General features: G+C 35.3%; 4 protein-coding genes across 5 annotated transcripts; all 4 read right to left on the reverse strand.

Annotated features, from left to right (window-relative positions):
• Positions 1–38: 38 nt before the first annotated feature.
• LOC140962713 (acyl carrier protein 1, chloroplastic-like) lies at positions 39–2,061 on the reverse strand. Its single transcript, XM_073421678.1, has 4 exons — positions 1,863–2,061; positions 858–950; positions 506–628; positions 39–352 (listed from the first exon to the last, which is right to left on the reverse strand). The coding sequence occupies exons 1-4, from the start codon at positions 1,926–1,928 to the stop codon at positions 230–232; spliced, it is 405 nt and encodes a 134-aa protein (XP_073277779.1). The 5' UTR covers positions 1,929–2,061; the 3' UTR covers positions 39–229.
• A 1,805-nt stretch (positions 2,062–3,866) lies between these two features.
• On the reverse strand, positions 3,867–6,309 carry LOC140962693 (uncharacterized). 2 transcript variants are annotated; one of them, XM_073421653.1, is made up of 6 exons: positions 5,980–6,309; positions 5,541–5,641; positions 4,725–5,374; positions 4,447–4,644; positions 4,258–4,344; positions 3,867–4,156 (listed from the first exon to the last, which is right to left on the reverse strand). In XM_073421653.1, the coding sequence occupies exons 1-5, from the start codon at positions 6,135–6,137 to the stop codon at positions 4,306–4,308; spliced, it is 1,146 nt and encodes a 381-aa protein (XP_073277754.1). In that variant the 5' UTR covers positions 6,138–6,309; the 3' UTR covers positions 3,867–4,156; positions 4,258–4,305. The 2 variants fall into 2 exon arrangements, with proteins under 2 accessions (XP_073277754.1, XP_073277749.1); XM_073421648.1 differs by having other exon boundaries at positions 3,867–4,344; positions 5,980–6,308.
• Positions 6,310–7,456: 1,147 nt separating this feature from the next.
• LOC140962704 (uncharacterized) lies at positions 7,457–8,335 on the reverse strand. Its single transcript, XM_073421666.1, has 2 exons — positions 7,984–8,335; positions 7,457–7,870 (listed from the first exon to the last, which is right to left on the reverse strand). Exons 1-2 carry the CDS (start codon positions 8,247–8,249, stop codon positions 7,510–7,512), a joined length of 627 nt encoding a protein of 208 aa, XP_073277767.1. The 5' UTR covers positions 8,250–8,335; the 3' UTR covers positions 7,457–7,509.
• A 942-nt stretch (positions 8,336–9,277) lies between these two features.
• On the reverse strand, positions 9,278–13,175 carry LOC140958660 (E3 ubiquitin-protein ligase MIEL1). Its single transcript, XM_073416191.1, has 12 exons — positions 12,622–13,175; positions 11,815–11,902; positions 11,585–11,641; positions 11,457–11,489; positions 11,285–11,362; positions 11,081–11,124; positions 10,955–10,995; positions 10,279–10,361; positions 10,114–10,205; positions 9,944–10,013; positions 9,700–9,741; positions 9,278–9,609 (listed from the first exon to the last, which is right to left on the reverse strand). Exons 1-12 carry the CDS (start codon positions 12,675–12,677, stop codon positions 9,484–9,486), a joined length of 810 nt encoding a protein of 269 aa, XP_073272292.1. The 5' UTR covers positions 12,678–13,175; the 3' UTR covers positions 9,278–9,483.
• Positions 13,176–13,879: the final 704 nt, after the last annotated feature.

A 13,879-nucleotide genomic window follows, 5' to 3' on the forward strand; every position in this document is an offset into this window, starting at 1 on the left:
TATTCTTATTTTAATGTAGCTAAACATAAGAAAACAAGTTATTCAAACTTCAAACCAAGCAGGAAGAGCAGGTATTATTAGCTATATTTTAGGCATGGCCCAATTCAAGTCTAACATGAAAATGTAAACAAAACAAGCTAAGCAAATCTTTGCAAACTAAGTAAAAGTCTCCAAAGATCTGCAGTTGCTAAGAAGCTTTTCCTAAGCAAGTTGTCAACTTCGAGGCTCATCAGTTTTTCGCCATGAGTTTCTCTATGAGATGTGCAGCATCTTGAACGGTGGTGATACTCTGGGCACTTTCTTCCTCCACGCTTATTCCGAATTCCTCCTCGAGCCCCATCACTATCTCAACCTAAAAATGTCGAGAAAACCAAGTTTTCTACTGAGTTGTCACCAAGAGATCCTCGTTTCATTTATTAAATGCCATCTAGCTATCATGCAAAAGGATTAATGATTATATAAAGAAAGTTTGCCTTGTCCCAAGTAATTTTGAGCCAAGGATTACCGTGTCAAGAGAATCAGCACCAAGTGTTGCAAACTTTGAGTCTCCAGTGACGTCACGATCAGCAGGAAGAGCCAGTTGCTTTCTCACAATTTCACACACTTTGTTCACTGTTTCTGGTTTGGCCTGCTCAAACAAATCATCAAGAAACTAATGTAAGAGATTCACAAGTGCATGCTGAAATTACTTCCCATCCAGATATTCCCCTCCACTGGATTCCTACTTCTTTTCTTGCTAAAACAATTCGATCGACAGAGAGTTACAGCAAGAAGCTTAAGCAAGCGATGAAGAATATAATCTAGCAAAACATGTTAATATGATGAAGAACTGTGATAATAGTCATATAAAAACATACTGCGTAGGAAACTCGGAAACGGAGGGCTGGACGTTTCGAATTCAGGAAGCCCTTTCCACTGAACGAAAGTGATGCCTTCCTCAGATTTGAGACCTGCTCAAGCCCGTAAACACAATCAGTAAAACAAGATGCGGACATTGACAAATACTACATTCAAGAGACTTTTTGATAAAATGAAACCATCTTAAACAGAATTGATAGAATGAATAATGCTAGCTCAAACAGCCTGAATAATGGTTCCAAGACAAAAATTCATCAAGAAAATCGATAACAACAGAGCCAGTGAATTTTTTAAAAAAGTTGGAATGAAGCTGCAAATTCCCAAGAGTATATTCCAGCTCTCGTGAGTTGAGATGCACCAACTAAGTTCTTTTTCGACAGATAACAAAGATGGGATTGAATCAGTTGGACGAAAAACACATGACTCCTGAGATTGAGAGATACTCTGCACCATCAAATTAAACCAGAACTCAAGAATCCTAGATTATAAATAAACCAACTTGGTAAGCTCAAACTTATAACCAAAGCCGTCATCGAAGAAAGTAAACTTTCATGCAGTAAACAACACATCACAAAAAAAAGCCGTTATAATACCGAATAGAGATCATGAAACAATTATGCCCAAGCTCAATAAATCTCCAAACAACGAAAAAATTGATTTTTTGTCCAATAATCGAGAAGCAATACTAATGATCAGGCATACTAATATAAGACGTAATAAAAATAAAACGCTTAAAAACGCATGCCTCATTCCCAAAAATCAATCGTTCAAAAAAAGGATTAGTGTCTAGTCTACAAATAATAAAATCAGGATCAATGACACGCATCGCCTAAAAATCTGTCGACAGATTCCCGATTCAAGAATATCATATTTTCTTAAGAAAATGAACCAACAAGAACAACAAAGTTCAAAAATCAAACAGACTTCACTCGTACCAATGTACCATGAAAATAACCAAAAAACAAATAAAACAAAAGCTGCCGCAGATATCGCAAGATTGTAACCTGATTTTGTTTGAATGAGCAAGAAACGGGAGAGATGTTAACGGTGGAAGCAGCGAAAGACGCCATTTTTTTACGATCAAAGGGAAATGGATCTGAGAAATTCAGCAACGGGGAACGAGAAGAGGGTGGCGGAGAACTCAAAGAATGTTATGTACATGTAAACAAGTGGAAGCACTCCACTTTTATACACTCCTTTTCCTATTCAATCCAATTGTTATTTTTTAAATATTTCTAGTATATATTCTTTTTTTTAAAATAGTATATATTCTATTATTATGTCATACATACTAATTTACATGTAATTTACTAATATTTATCAAACAAAATATGGCATCCTTTCAAAAATATTTTTTTAAAATAATGGTATTGAAACGTAATAATTGTTTATGTTAAGAGAACGATCGAAGTATGAAGCTCGAGCTGGTGTATAATATAAATATTAGAGTTGCAATGTTACACCGACTATAACTTTTGATAAAGTGACAAATGTTTGGTCCTACAATTTTACAATTGATATCAGAGTCTAAATCACGTGTTCGAATCTCATAAATATCAAAGAGCACAATTATCGGGGTTGCACATGTACCACAATCTATAATTATTGAAACATGATACTTGAATTATTGTTACCACTTGCTATTATAACTTTTGTTATATTGTAACTTTTGTTATATGGTAAAACGTTAAAAATTATACCAAACATAGCAAACTTTATGCTTTCTTCTACATACATGGTTGGACTCTTTCATATAAATGTCATCATCATAGGTAAAAACAAACATTGAGCCTCATTTTATAAAAATAATACAATCTTCATGATATATTCATGTTGTGTTTGGTTTGGATATTAAATTACGATGGAGACTTTCAATTGCTACATAGAGCTCTGGTGTAATTTTGCATTCAGACATTAAATAAATTAATTGCAAGTGTGAATCCAACCTAAGAAAAAGTATTTAAGTTTATTTATAGATAAAAGAAAGATGCAATAATCGAATCTGATGTTTTGTTTGAGATCGATAGTACTTAAAATAATATCGAATAAGATGACTCCAGTGTAGATATCGGTGAATCAAGCAGCGCATGTTTTAGCACAGACGAAGTCTGACTGATTCTTCGTCTGATCACTGACCCTCCTGCATTTATTTTTGTTGTATGGCTTAATAATAGTTTCGTGTTATTTATTTAAAATAAAAGAAGAAAGACATGTAATTCTCCAACCTATTATATGTTTTGAACTTTCTGCAACCTATTATATATTTAATTAATTATTATAAATACCATTTTATATATAAATAACTAGTTGCGCGTACGGAAAAGCCTGAAGTACTTTTATCAATCTATTATATATATATATATATATACACAATCCTTTCAGTTTCAGCAATCGAGGGGAGAAGAATGAGATTTACAACACTTTTATTTTACGAAGCCCAGTAGCCCACTAATTAAATATTCATTTTAAAATTTAAACGAGTGCAGCCCAATTTAGTTAAAACTTTTGTAAAACAATCATATTAAGTCAATTTTATTATACAAATATTTTATTTGAATCGCTCATTATTTTTCATATAAAAAATATTACTTATTATTATAAATATTAGTATGATTGACTCGTTACAGATAAAAAAATCCATGAGACCGTCTCACACAAGATCTACTAGTTTAGTTTATTACTTTATTCTCCTTCTCCCATTGGATTATTTTGTTGAAATGTTTTTTGAATTAGTTGATAGTGATGATTTAGTTTTTTTTATAAGTACAAGCTCGAATGTTTTTTTAATTTCCTTAAAAATATATATATGTAAAAATAAAATTCAAAAATTTTCATTAATTTGTGAGTATGTCAAAGTATTGTCCATCACATGGATGAAATTAGATGTACATTTATTCATTTTAAATAATATGTCTAGTTTTTTTAATCAAAAACTATATTCAAACAAATAAAATAAAATTATAAAATAATTATTAATCTCCTTTACACTAAAAAATGTAATTTAATAATATATAAAAACTCCCCAAAACTTTGATAAAATGACTAGCATGTATCTTAAAGGAAAAAAAAAAGACTTTACTAAGATGTAGCATGCATGGTTCGTGATGGATCCAACTGGATTAGGGAAGATCATATATTGACCATTTGCTCTGACGTGGCAGTGATTGGCTTAGGAATGTTTGGGCTCGACACCTTGATTGACTTAACATGGTCTCCTCCATTAGCCCTAAACAAAACTCTCTAGTACTCACCACCAGAATACCGAGGTGTTTTCAGCCATGGACACACACACCTACAGCTGCTCAAATATGTCGGACCAAACTATTGTTTATTTTCATTACAATATTGTACACTGGTAGTATCCAAAAGTATAAGCAAGTGCAAGAAAGCATATGCCACCTTTACTGAGCCATGCTACCAAGAATAGAAGCTCCTCGCAAGCAAATACTACACGGAAGTTGCAGTTTCAACTGCTATAGCAATTTCCTGAAGGAGATTTAGTGATTGGCAAATGAGTGATTTAGGCAAAGTAACGCAGCAACCGATATTTATAAGATCGCAATAGGAAAACAAGTGTACTTAAATTACCATGACCTCCGCAGCACTTGAAAAGGTGCATTTTGAGGTGATGGCTTGTCCTTGATCCAATAACCAGCCAACTTCACAACAAGTTTCCTTGTTTTCTCCTCTCTTGATTGAACACCAAATATTTTTTGGCAGCAATATGAGGTCTCCTTCATCTCTAATTGACTTGCATACATATTCATCCCCGAGTTGTTGGATCATCTGTGAAATAACAACACAACTCCATAAGGTTCGTGTAAGATTGGAACATATAAAACAATGATCGTGTGAGCAGTTATTACTTTTTGAGAATTATGGAATGCGGCGATAGCACCGACCCCTTGCCAAGACCCGGTAACTTTTGAACCACTCAAGGGCTGTGTAGTGGCAAAAGCATAATTGCTTATAGCACATCCACCTAGTTGATCACCATTTCTAAAGGGGCCATACCATTGCTCAACAAACACCTTTATATCCTGCAACCTCAACTCAGAGTTATTAAACCGGAGGTCTTGAATGACCCTCACTCGAGACTCTTTGTCCCTAGGATCAATCAAGCAGTGCTCCAACTCCAATACTTCATTCACACTTTTAATCTCGTCCTTTGAAATGGGCCACACAGAAACATAACATCCACTAGATTGATAAGCAAAGGCAGAATGATGGGGTGGAGTTACAATCCTTTCTTGCACACTGTACCTGGTAGCGGCATCAGCTTCACATCCAACAGTGGGAAGAAGCTTAATGGCTTTGTACATGAAATACGGGACGCCATGATTGAAGTGAGCAAGAGTTGGACATTGGGTTTGCCAGTCGAAAACCTTGACCTCCCATTCTCTGTAAGCCTCTGGGACCACTGATTCTGGCAATTCAACAGGCTTCCCCTCCACGGTGAAATCCGCTCTAAATCCATCCCACTCACCGGACACTCGTTCAGAAAATTCTGACCAACCTGTATTAGCCGATGAAAAGACATACCCAATAATTTAGAAACATCTAAACCTATTACGCACACAACAAATTAGTTTGAATTTACTTTTGGCCACATTATTGCACACCTCGCATACCTTCCAAGTAGCAAGAAGTAAGTTAACTAATGAAGTAATTACAGAACATACCAGTGTTGATGATGCTAGTACTAGGACTAGTTAATATTGTTTCCGCAGAAGTTACTCGTAGGCCAGGGTGATTGGCCGAAGCCATAAAAATTTGAGCATCCCTGCAAGTATTGAAAGTCGATCCCACATCACAAAATTTAAAAACCCAGCAATTCATATTATTTTATTTATATAATCCTTTTTTTTTCCAGATTAAGGAGAAAATCGATGTCGAATTAGCAGTTATTTATCAAAATTAAAGACTCCAGTTTTATCGAGTCATTCCAGAAAGGGTAGGGAAGGTAAAAAAGAAGAAAGGAAGATAAGCAGAATACCACACAGACTGAAACTATTCACATCTATTTTCTGCTTTCATTAATCATTAGCAAACGAAAGGGCTGAAAAAGCTAAAGCTTAACACCCAAAATCGATTAAATTAACAGTCTCGATGAAAAATTACTTGCTGAAGGAAATTCCAGCGTTCTTGGAACGGCGGAAGGCGCATGCTGCTGCTGCGGACGAAGAAAGCCTCAAGTGGCGCTCCTGCTCATGAGTTTTCGGCAGTGACACCGGAAGCGATTGCTTACCCTGAATCTGGAACATCGACCGGCAGCTCATTCTCCGATTCTATGAGCTAGGACTCTTTAGGCTATAAATATATGGAACAAGTTCCGTAAGCGGAAGGCCAGAATTCCAGATATGGCGGTGGAGTGGCGGCAGAATCCAAGGATAGGAGGTCTGGCGATATGGAATATTCTTCTACGCACGGTGCGTATTTATATCCAATCCATATCACGGGCTGCTCTAATTTTTTTTTTTTATTTCAATGTCACTCTTTAGACCCCTTTCTGCTTAAAAAATAACTCCATTTTTAATTTATTTTTATATTACTTAAATACCTTTTTTTTTACTAATAAATAATTCCAATATTTACTTTTAAAAAATTGAATTTTATTAATGCAAATTCAAGCATTTTTTTTTGTCAATTTTATACAAATAGAAACTTGTATAATTAAATTAAAATTATATGAACAAAATTTATAATAAAAGGTAAATGAAGAAAATTTTAAAAATCTAATTACGGCTAAATTCGTAAAACGAACACAAAAAGGAGCTATGCTGCATAATAATCAATTAATGGGCATTTTAATTTTATTAACTTGTTTTTATTATTTAAGATACAAAATTACTTATATGACCTTGTTTTGGTGAAAGGCAAGTAAGGATGGCAACTTTCTCCATAGGTTTGATGCCCCACGGAAAAAACTCGAAATGAAAACGGGTCTCCCCCATTTTTTCGGTTTCGGTTTGGGTAGTTTGGGATGGATATGAGATTAATATCTCATCACGAATCCTACCCGAAATTAATATTAATAATAAAATAATAATATTATTAATATGGATATTAATATTGATATTATCATTAATAATAATAGATAATAATAATTTTTTGTTTGAGAAAATCCCCGAACCTGTCATCTTCTTGTTCCATCAATAGTTTTGAAACGGAGAAGGGGGCGGAGATGAGAATTTGATCCCCGCGGTTTCGCCCCCGAACCCAAAAAAGCGGGGATCGGGATGAATATGGGTTGGGGGTAGAATTCGGGGACGGGAATGGGGTTGACAAACTTGTCCACGCCCGTCCTATTGTCATCTCTAAAGGCGACGGATGAATTTGAAAATGATTTTAGATATCAGGGATGAAATTAAATTTCAACCTTAAATTCAAATATGTAAAGAAAGGGAGCAAAATAATTTATCATTTTCAAATTACTAAAATCCTCATTATTATAAATCTCAATAAAAAAAAAATATTAACACTCATCTTCATTGATAATTTTTCCTTATAAATTGAGGAAGAAATATATTTCTAGTTCTATGATGACATATTATTTCTTATTTTATAAATTAAATAAATAAAACATATTATTATATATCTCAAATAAACAAAAAAATAAAATAAACACGTTATTTTGATATTCTCCACACTTCAATCTTTTCTGAGAATGTTGAAAGCAGCAAACAGCATGTTTCTAAAGAAAGCATTGCTCTCACTCACATCTTTGGCAATTCGGACGTGTTCTTCCCCCGATTTATCGTCGTCGGAATGGAAGGATTTGATCTGAGAATCGCAAGACACGATGTTTGCGATCGCGGCGTCCATGAACTTCTCAGCGTCGGAATATACGTTCGCCAGCACTGCATTGATCGCGTCCTCGATCAGATCATCGACGGGATTGTACTGATCCATGCAGTCGCTCAGCGCGGATTGAAGAGTTGGAGGAAGATATGGAGTCGCGGCGAATTTTTTTATCTTGAATGAGAGATTGGCTGCGCGATCTTCCACGAACCTAGGAAATCAAAATAAATAAATAAAATTTAGTTATTTAATTTAATATATGTTTTCCGGTTGAAATGCATGGTCTTTCTTATTCAATATTTGTTCTGAATATCAGTACTTTACCTGAGAGTGAAGAAAGCCAATCCATTGGGGTCATTTTTTTGGTGGGGAGCTGAGGATTTCAGGGTGGATAAGCAATCCGATTCATAATCGCCTAAACCGTGGCACGCCTTTTGAATGAGAGTGGTTTCTTGGAGGTCGGAGGTTCTTTGGATGTGGCTGATATGGGGGAGAAGGTGGTGGCGAAGGGCTGCAGCGACCGGAGGAGACTCGAGGCCAAGGCAAATGAGGAGGATTAATGCCAATGGCAAGAAGTGCTTGGAAGACATGGTCGTGTTCTTTGTCTCCCTTCCACAAGTATAATTGTAGGAAAAGAGAGTCAAGAAAGTTAGGAGGGATGTGGTCTGTGTATAATAATTGTAACTGATGGCTTGAAATTATTGGCAAATGAACAATGTCCATTCAAGGGAGGTGGTGATGCTTCAATTAAAATGGCATGAAATTTGAAGGGTGTTGGTTTTTCTTTTGTAATTATTATTATTATTATTATTATTATTATTATTTTTTTTTGTGTGTGTGGATGAAATTTGATTCCAATTTCGAATTTATCCCTATATTTTTAATTTCTTCAGACTCATTATTATTGTACTTGTCATTCTTCAGTACAAATCCATGTTTACAGTACCGTCGGCTTATATATACAAAATATTATTTATGTTATTTCAGATATTTAATTTTACTAATGCCCCTGCATACATATTATAATCTTTTCCTATTAAATAGTTTTTGTATGAAAAAACTGCTTTGGCGTCTGACTTGATATATGTACTGATGCTGGGTGACTGATACAGTTGCTTGGTCCAAGTGCCGCGAATTGGACAGTCCGCAGACGGTTGCAAGGGAACAAGTTTGGGAGCCCAAGGTTAAAAGATGCAGAATATCATCAGAATGCAGGTTCAGAGTGGATGATGTTGGAAAAGCTGGAATTGGATGTCTGGAAGCTATGACCTTAAGAAGATCAAGCCTATGTGATCGGTCTCAGTCGTATGCTAGCTTAGGAGGAAGTCCACGAAATTGTAGCAAATGGAGCTCTACTGATTCTATTGAGTTCTACGACAAGTTCTGTTCAAGAAAGTTGTTTGTTGAACTGAAATTGATCGGGGTGGGGCACAAGTATACGTGAACGTTTATTCGCACCACAGTTTGTTTGGCTAGTTCTATTGTGGGAAAAAATGTGGCCATGAACCAACATGTTAACGTCAGAATACCCAAGCATGGCTTTTCTACTTCCATGGATGAATATATATACTTGTGGTTTATCCAAATGAAGAACTGAGAAAGTAGTCACCGCAGATGGTCGAGTAAACAGAATATCTTTTGTTTCCAATATAATAAAGAGCACACTGTAAATAACAAGAAAAAAGGACCGGTCTCCGACGAACTTATATAACACATACACATTGATTTCGAGTCAGAAAGTGTTTGTAAGTCAGTTTTCTGGCTCGCTGCACTAGCTTTTAGTGCAACAATACAAAAGAATCCAATCCGATTAACGACAAGGGCTTACTGTGGGAGAACTGGAGGCGCGATTGTGCGTGTATTGTATGATCCACAATGGCTGCATTTTTGGCCAATTATGTGGAAGTTAACCTCGGTGGTGTCGTTGCAGTCGTTACAAAGAATCCAAACCTGTAAAGCATTGGGGGATGTGTTTTTAAGGAAATGGAAGCTTTCATGAGATTTTAGAGTAATATAGCAAGGTTGCTATGAGTTAAATACCTTCTTGTGTCTGTATTCATCTGGCATGACAGTTGCTTCAATCTGTGTATATGGGAACATTTTAAAGTGAGACAGCAAAGGGTGGGCATAGTGGTGGAAGTAAATTGAGTCGATCAAGTCCAACATAGTTTAGCTTTCGAAGATCGAGCCAGCTCGATAAATTCAAATATCTTAATATAAATAGGGATCGGCTCAATGTGATTTGTTTATACCCCTGATTTTAACGACGAATAACATGAATTACCTCCTCATCTATCATCTCCCATGCTCGGGACATATCCATGATGGATCTTGAGCATATTGGGCAGCAGTACCTACGTCCACATTCCATGAAAGATCCAGCAAATCGTGTAAATATGATTAGTGGATCGTAAAAATGTTCAAAAATAATTCTCCAAGGAGACTGCACTTTACTTCTCACGCTTTATCATCTCATGGTAACATTCACAATGCATCGTGTGTCCACATTTCATGACAGCCGTGTCTTTCAATGAGTCGAACAGATACTGCAAATATGCTTTTTTTTTTAAATCGCGAGTTAGATTATATACCAGACATTTAAGAAAACTAGAGGAAGACCTCGTAGCATATCGGACAATGATGCCTCATGGAGTTCTCCACGCACAAGTGATTGTTCCGTAAACTAACCGAATAACACGACCCTGCACAAGTAAACTTAAAATGGGATGAAAATAGACCTTATGGAAAATACAGTTACATGTTACAAAAGGGTAACCTCAATGCTCCTTGAAATAAGCTAATCTCAAGATTTAAGTTTTATGTGGCGAGAGATCGAAGAACGAGTTAAATATAAACTTTAATTACAGTTAATATGTTAGGAAATTGCTTACTAAGAATAGTAATTTGTGAGCACAGTATTATTCTAAATCTTTTCAAACATCATCAATAGAGCTGGAGTTCGAGTTTGACGTTACGTTAATAAAAATACTCTTCTCGGCAGTAAAGTATATGGCTGGAGAAATAGAAAAGCAAGCAAGCTCGATTCAAATTGTTACTCGAACTTGACTCAGGTCTTGATCGAGCTGCCATAAGCAGTTTGGTTCACTTACCGTCTAGGTTTAGGGACTGATTAGCTTAATTACTATCACAGAATCCTGATATTTGTTTTAGACGAACTAAGAAATATACAAACTTAAAAGAAGAGAACATAATCAGGTATTCTTCCAACAGATTCTTACAACACGTGACAGGAAATTTAGTTAAATCGATCGAATAGGTAACAGTTAAAGCATACCACATTTGTTGCAGTGAAAGAAGTTCTCGCGACCACCAATTCTAACAAAAAAATACATTCGATCAATTTTCACAAGCACTCCAAAATCAAACATCTGTATGAACGCATGTTTGTCAGTTCACTAACCTGCAGATTCCACAGTCATCACAATGAAATAGTCCTTTGTCTATCTGCACCAAGTTAACACAAATTTCGTAGTTGAGATTTCAAAGGTCGTAAAAGAAATTTTATAAACATTTTGAGCTCGACTAAAAGGTATGAAAATGGTGAAAAAGACTAAATATTGAACTACTTTGGTTATCTTTTTCTGTAAGGTAGCAGGTTTATTACATCATCATCAAAAAATTTGCACACTTTGCAAAAGTATTCTCCCATGTTTACGCCACAATTTGTACAAACACGCGCAACCTGGATCAACACGAAAGAAGACAATTATCTTTAATCACTCTGAACATAGGATTATAGAACAAAGAGTGTCACGAAACAATGGAAGAAAACCTACGGGCTGCTCTGTGTCACAAACAGAACAAATAACCTGCAATATTAGCAAGAATTTAAATCAATCTTCAATAAAATCCTATACCAAGAAGATTGCACAATATGAAATTAAAATTTCTTTGAGAAACATACTTGCTTCACATCGTACCGGACCATTTCATGGCGATCAAAAACATTACGCAGCATATTCTGATGATTCACACAGAATGAAATCCATAAAAACCAGATAAAAAACACAGTCTATGTCAATCATTCAAATATACAATTTCTACAACTTTGAATTACGAGGTGTATTTCCACAAGGAAGATCCATTTCCGCCCAAGAATTGGAGACCGTGATAAAGAGAGGAATAATAGGTTACCGCTGCTTCATTGTGGCAGTGGCGACAATCATAGACCTCGTTGCAGCATGGAGTTCGAATCTTGCATCTTCTTCTATAATGCTTGCACCTACAACAAGATCATTTTTTTTTTTAAAAAAAAAAGAAAAGATTCAATATCTGGATTTTTGATGGTCTATCAAATGATACTTGTAGAATATATATACTCCGCAGCTGGATACTGAAAATTTTATATATGTCTAGCCCCAAAATAGCTAATCGGCTAGCTTCATCTCTTGTCCCAAAAATCTTATGCTTTATAAGAGAAATCCAGATAGTACAAACCCATACTTATGCGGGTCAATAATATCAAATCGAACTATCAATAACGAGTAAAACATGAGCTTACAGCAAATACCACAGAACTTTTTCTCGCTAAAGAGGATAATAATGGAACTTAAAAAAAACAAGAATACTACACATCAGAACCAAATAAAAGAAATATGGGAAACACAAATATTTTTAAACAAATTACAAGAGGCCCTGAACACAGCTGTGAAACAGATAGTCGAAAAGATTCAATTATCATGCATAATGTATCACCAGAATACAAATTTGGCTCCAAGAAAAGTGGGACAGTATCTGAACACACAAGCAAGTATACACCAAAATACTAGCTAGTTAAGCAGCTAGATGATTCATCTCTTTCCTCAATGATGGAATGCTTTCATATATCACGAGTAATTCATGAACAGAGAAATTATAAAAAAAACAAAAAAAAAATCCCCATGAATTATCTGAACACACAAGCACGTATACATTAAATAACAAGAAAAAACCAAAATTTACCCATAGCCCATCTTCCCAAAAGTTAGGCGATCTTTCGAGGCGCCTTCCATAAGCATTTCCAACCGATAAAACAAGAGCACAAGCCGAGGCGCAAAAGTGGATTAGGGGAAGATGAGATGTGCCCAAAATCCCAAAATTTCCCAAACCAAAAATACCATCATATTTTTATACCAAACGGGCAGTGACCGTTTATATACCCCCTTCATTCAATGGCCTGAAACAAAACAAACCCCCCATTTTTTAATTATTGTGGCCCTTAAATTACTATATTTGGAAAGTGTTGCACGATAGCTTTAATGGAAAGAAGATAAGGTGGCGTGATAGAGACTAAGTAGTTGGTGACAAGGGGGACACAGCACCGCATAGATAGGCCAATGAGAAAGCAGTCTCAAGAAAATAGTGCTGATTTTCTTGATTTCATGCTGAGAGTTGAAATCGTGTGGCCCGTACTTTTTTTCATGTTTGTTTTTGAGTTGAAACTGAAGCGATGTGGGGATTGATTTCTTTATAATTCCTCCATCTTTTTGGTCAATTCTCCACCTTTGTTTGTGAGGATATGTTTTCCACACACTCACCACATTCATATTTCATATACAACAATAAGGTCTTTAAAAATTTTGGAATAGAGATTTATTAAAATTGAATATCTAATATTTAAATTAGATATTTTGGTATTAAATAAGTTATAAGTCATCTGACATAGGGTAAATCATAATAAAATTTTAAATTAAATCATCTCGACGATAATTCAGAACGAGGAACAAATAGATGAATTCGAATTAATTGAAAAGAGACATTCATCAGAAAAATTTCCCTCTCCACGTTTAGTTGATTTGATATATTCATCCTAAATCCAGATGGTCGATACTCGATGCCCACTCATTTGATGCATTCGAGTCATTTGGTTAAATCAAAATTTTATATGTACATATTAAGTGGAATAGTATGTAAACAAACTTCTCCAAAATAAATAAACTGTATAGATGGAAATTAGATATTTTTTACTATTTCAATAATTTATACGTCGTTGACACGTTTCTTCCCATACTTTGTAGAAACCGAAACACGATTTCGCTAGAAGTCTTAAGAATGATGTCAACTGAAATGGGGTGTTGCCCATTCCCAACATCGTACTTGATCATCTTCTACTGCAAAATGCTGGAAAATAAACCCTAATAAAATAAATAAATTGTGAAGAGTTATTTGTCTCATTAAGTTAATCAGACGGCTGAGATCACTAATAGCCAAAGGGGACTTC

This window comes from Primulina huaijiensis, chromosome 2 (assembly GCF_012295235.1).
Source record: "Primulina huaijiensis isolate GDHJ02 chromosome 2, ASM1229523v2, whole genome shotgun sequence".
Lineage (NCBI taxonomy): Eukaryota > Viridiplantae > Streptophyta > Magnoliopsida > Lamiales > Gesneriaceae > Primulina > Primulina huaijiensis.

Excerpts from the sequence above, each read along its gene's own strand:
- LOC140962713 (XM_073421678.1), bottom strand. The coding sequence starts at position 1,928 with ATGGCGTCTTTCGCTGCTTCCACCGTTAACATCTCTCCCGTTTCTTGC. Across the intron at positions 951-1,862 it reads GCTCATTCAAACAAAATCAG|GTCTCAAATCTGAGGAAGGC; the intron begins GTTACAATCTTG and ends GGGCTTGAGCAG. Across the intron at positions 353-505 it reads GTGCTGATTCTCTTGACACG|GTTGAGATAGTGATGGGGCT; the intron begins GTAATCCTTGGC and ends CGACATTTTTAG.
- LOC140962693 (XM_073421653.1), bottom strand. The coding sequence starts at position 6,137 with ATGAGCTGCCGGTCGATGTTCCAGATTCAGGGTAAGCAATCGCTTCCG. Across the intron at positions 4,645-4,724 it reads CATTCCATAATTCTCAAAAA|ATGATCCAACAACTCGGGGA; the intron begins GTAATAACTGCT and ends GTTATTTCACAG. Across the intron at positions 4,345-4,446 it reads CAAGTGCTGCGGAGGTCATG|GAAATTGCTATAGCAGTTGA; the intron begins GTAATTTAAGTA and ends AATCTCCTTCAG.
- LOC140962704 (XM_073421666.1), bottom strand. The coding sequence starts at position 8,249 with ATGTCTTCCAAGCACTTCTTGCCATTGGCATTAATCCTCCTCATTTGC. Across the intron at positions 7,871-7,983 it reads TTGGCTTTCTTCACTCTCAG|GTTCGTGGAAGATCGCGCAG; the intron begins GTAAAGTACTGA and ends TTGATTTCCTAG.
- LOC140958660 (XM_073416191.1), bottom strand. The coding sequence starts at position 12,677 with ATGCTTATGGAAGGCGCCTCGAAAGATCGCCTAACTTTTGGGAAGATG. Across the intron at positions 11,125-11,284 it reads GCAAATTTTTTGATGATGAT|ATAGACAAAGGACTATTTCA; the intron begins GTAATAAACCTG and ends AACTTGGTGCAG. Across the intron at positions 10,996-11,080 it reads GATGACTGTGGAATCTGCAG|AATTGGTGGTCGCGAGAACT; the intron begins GTTAGTGAACTG and ends TTTTTTTGTTAG.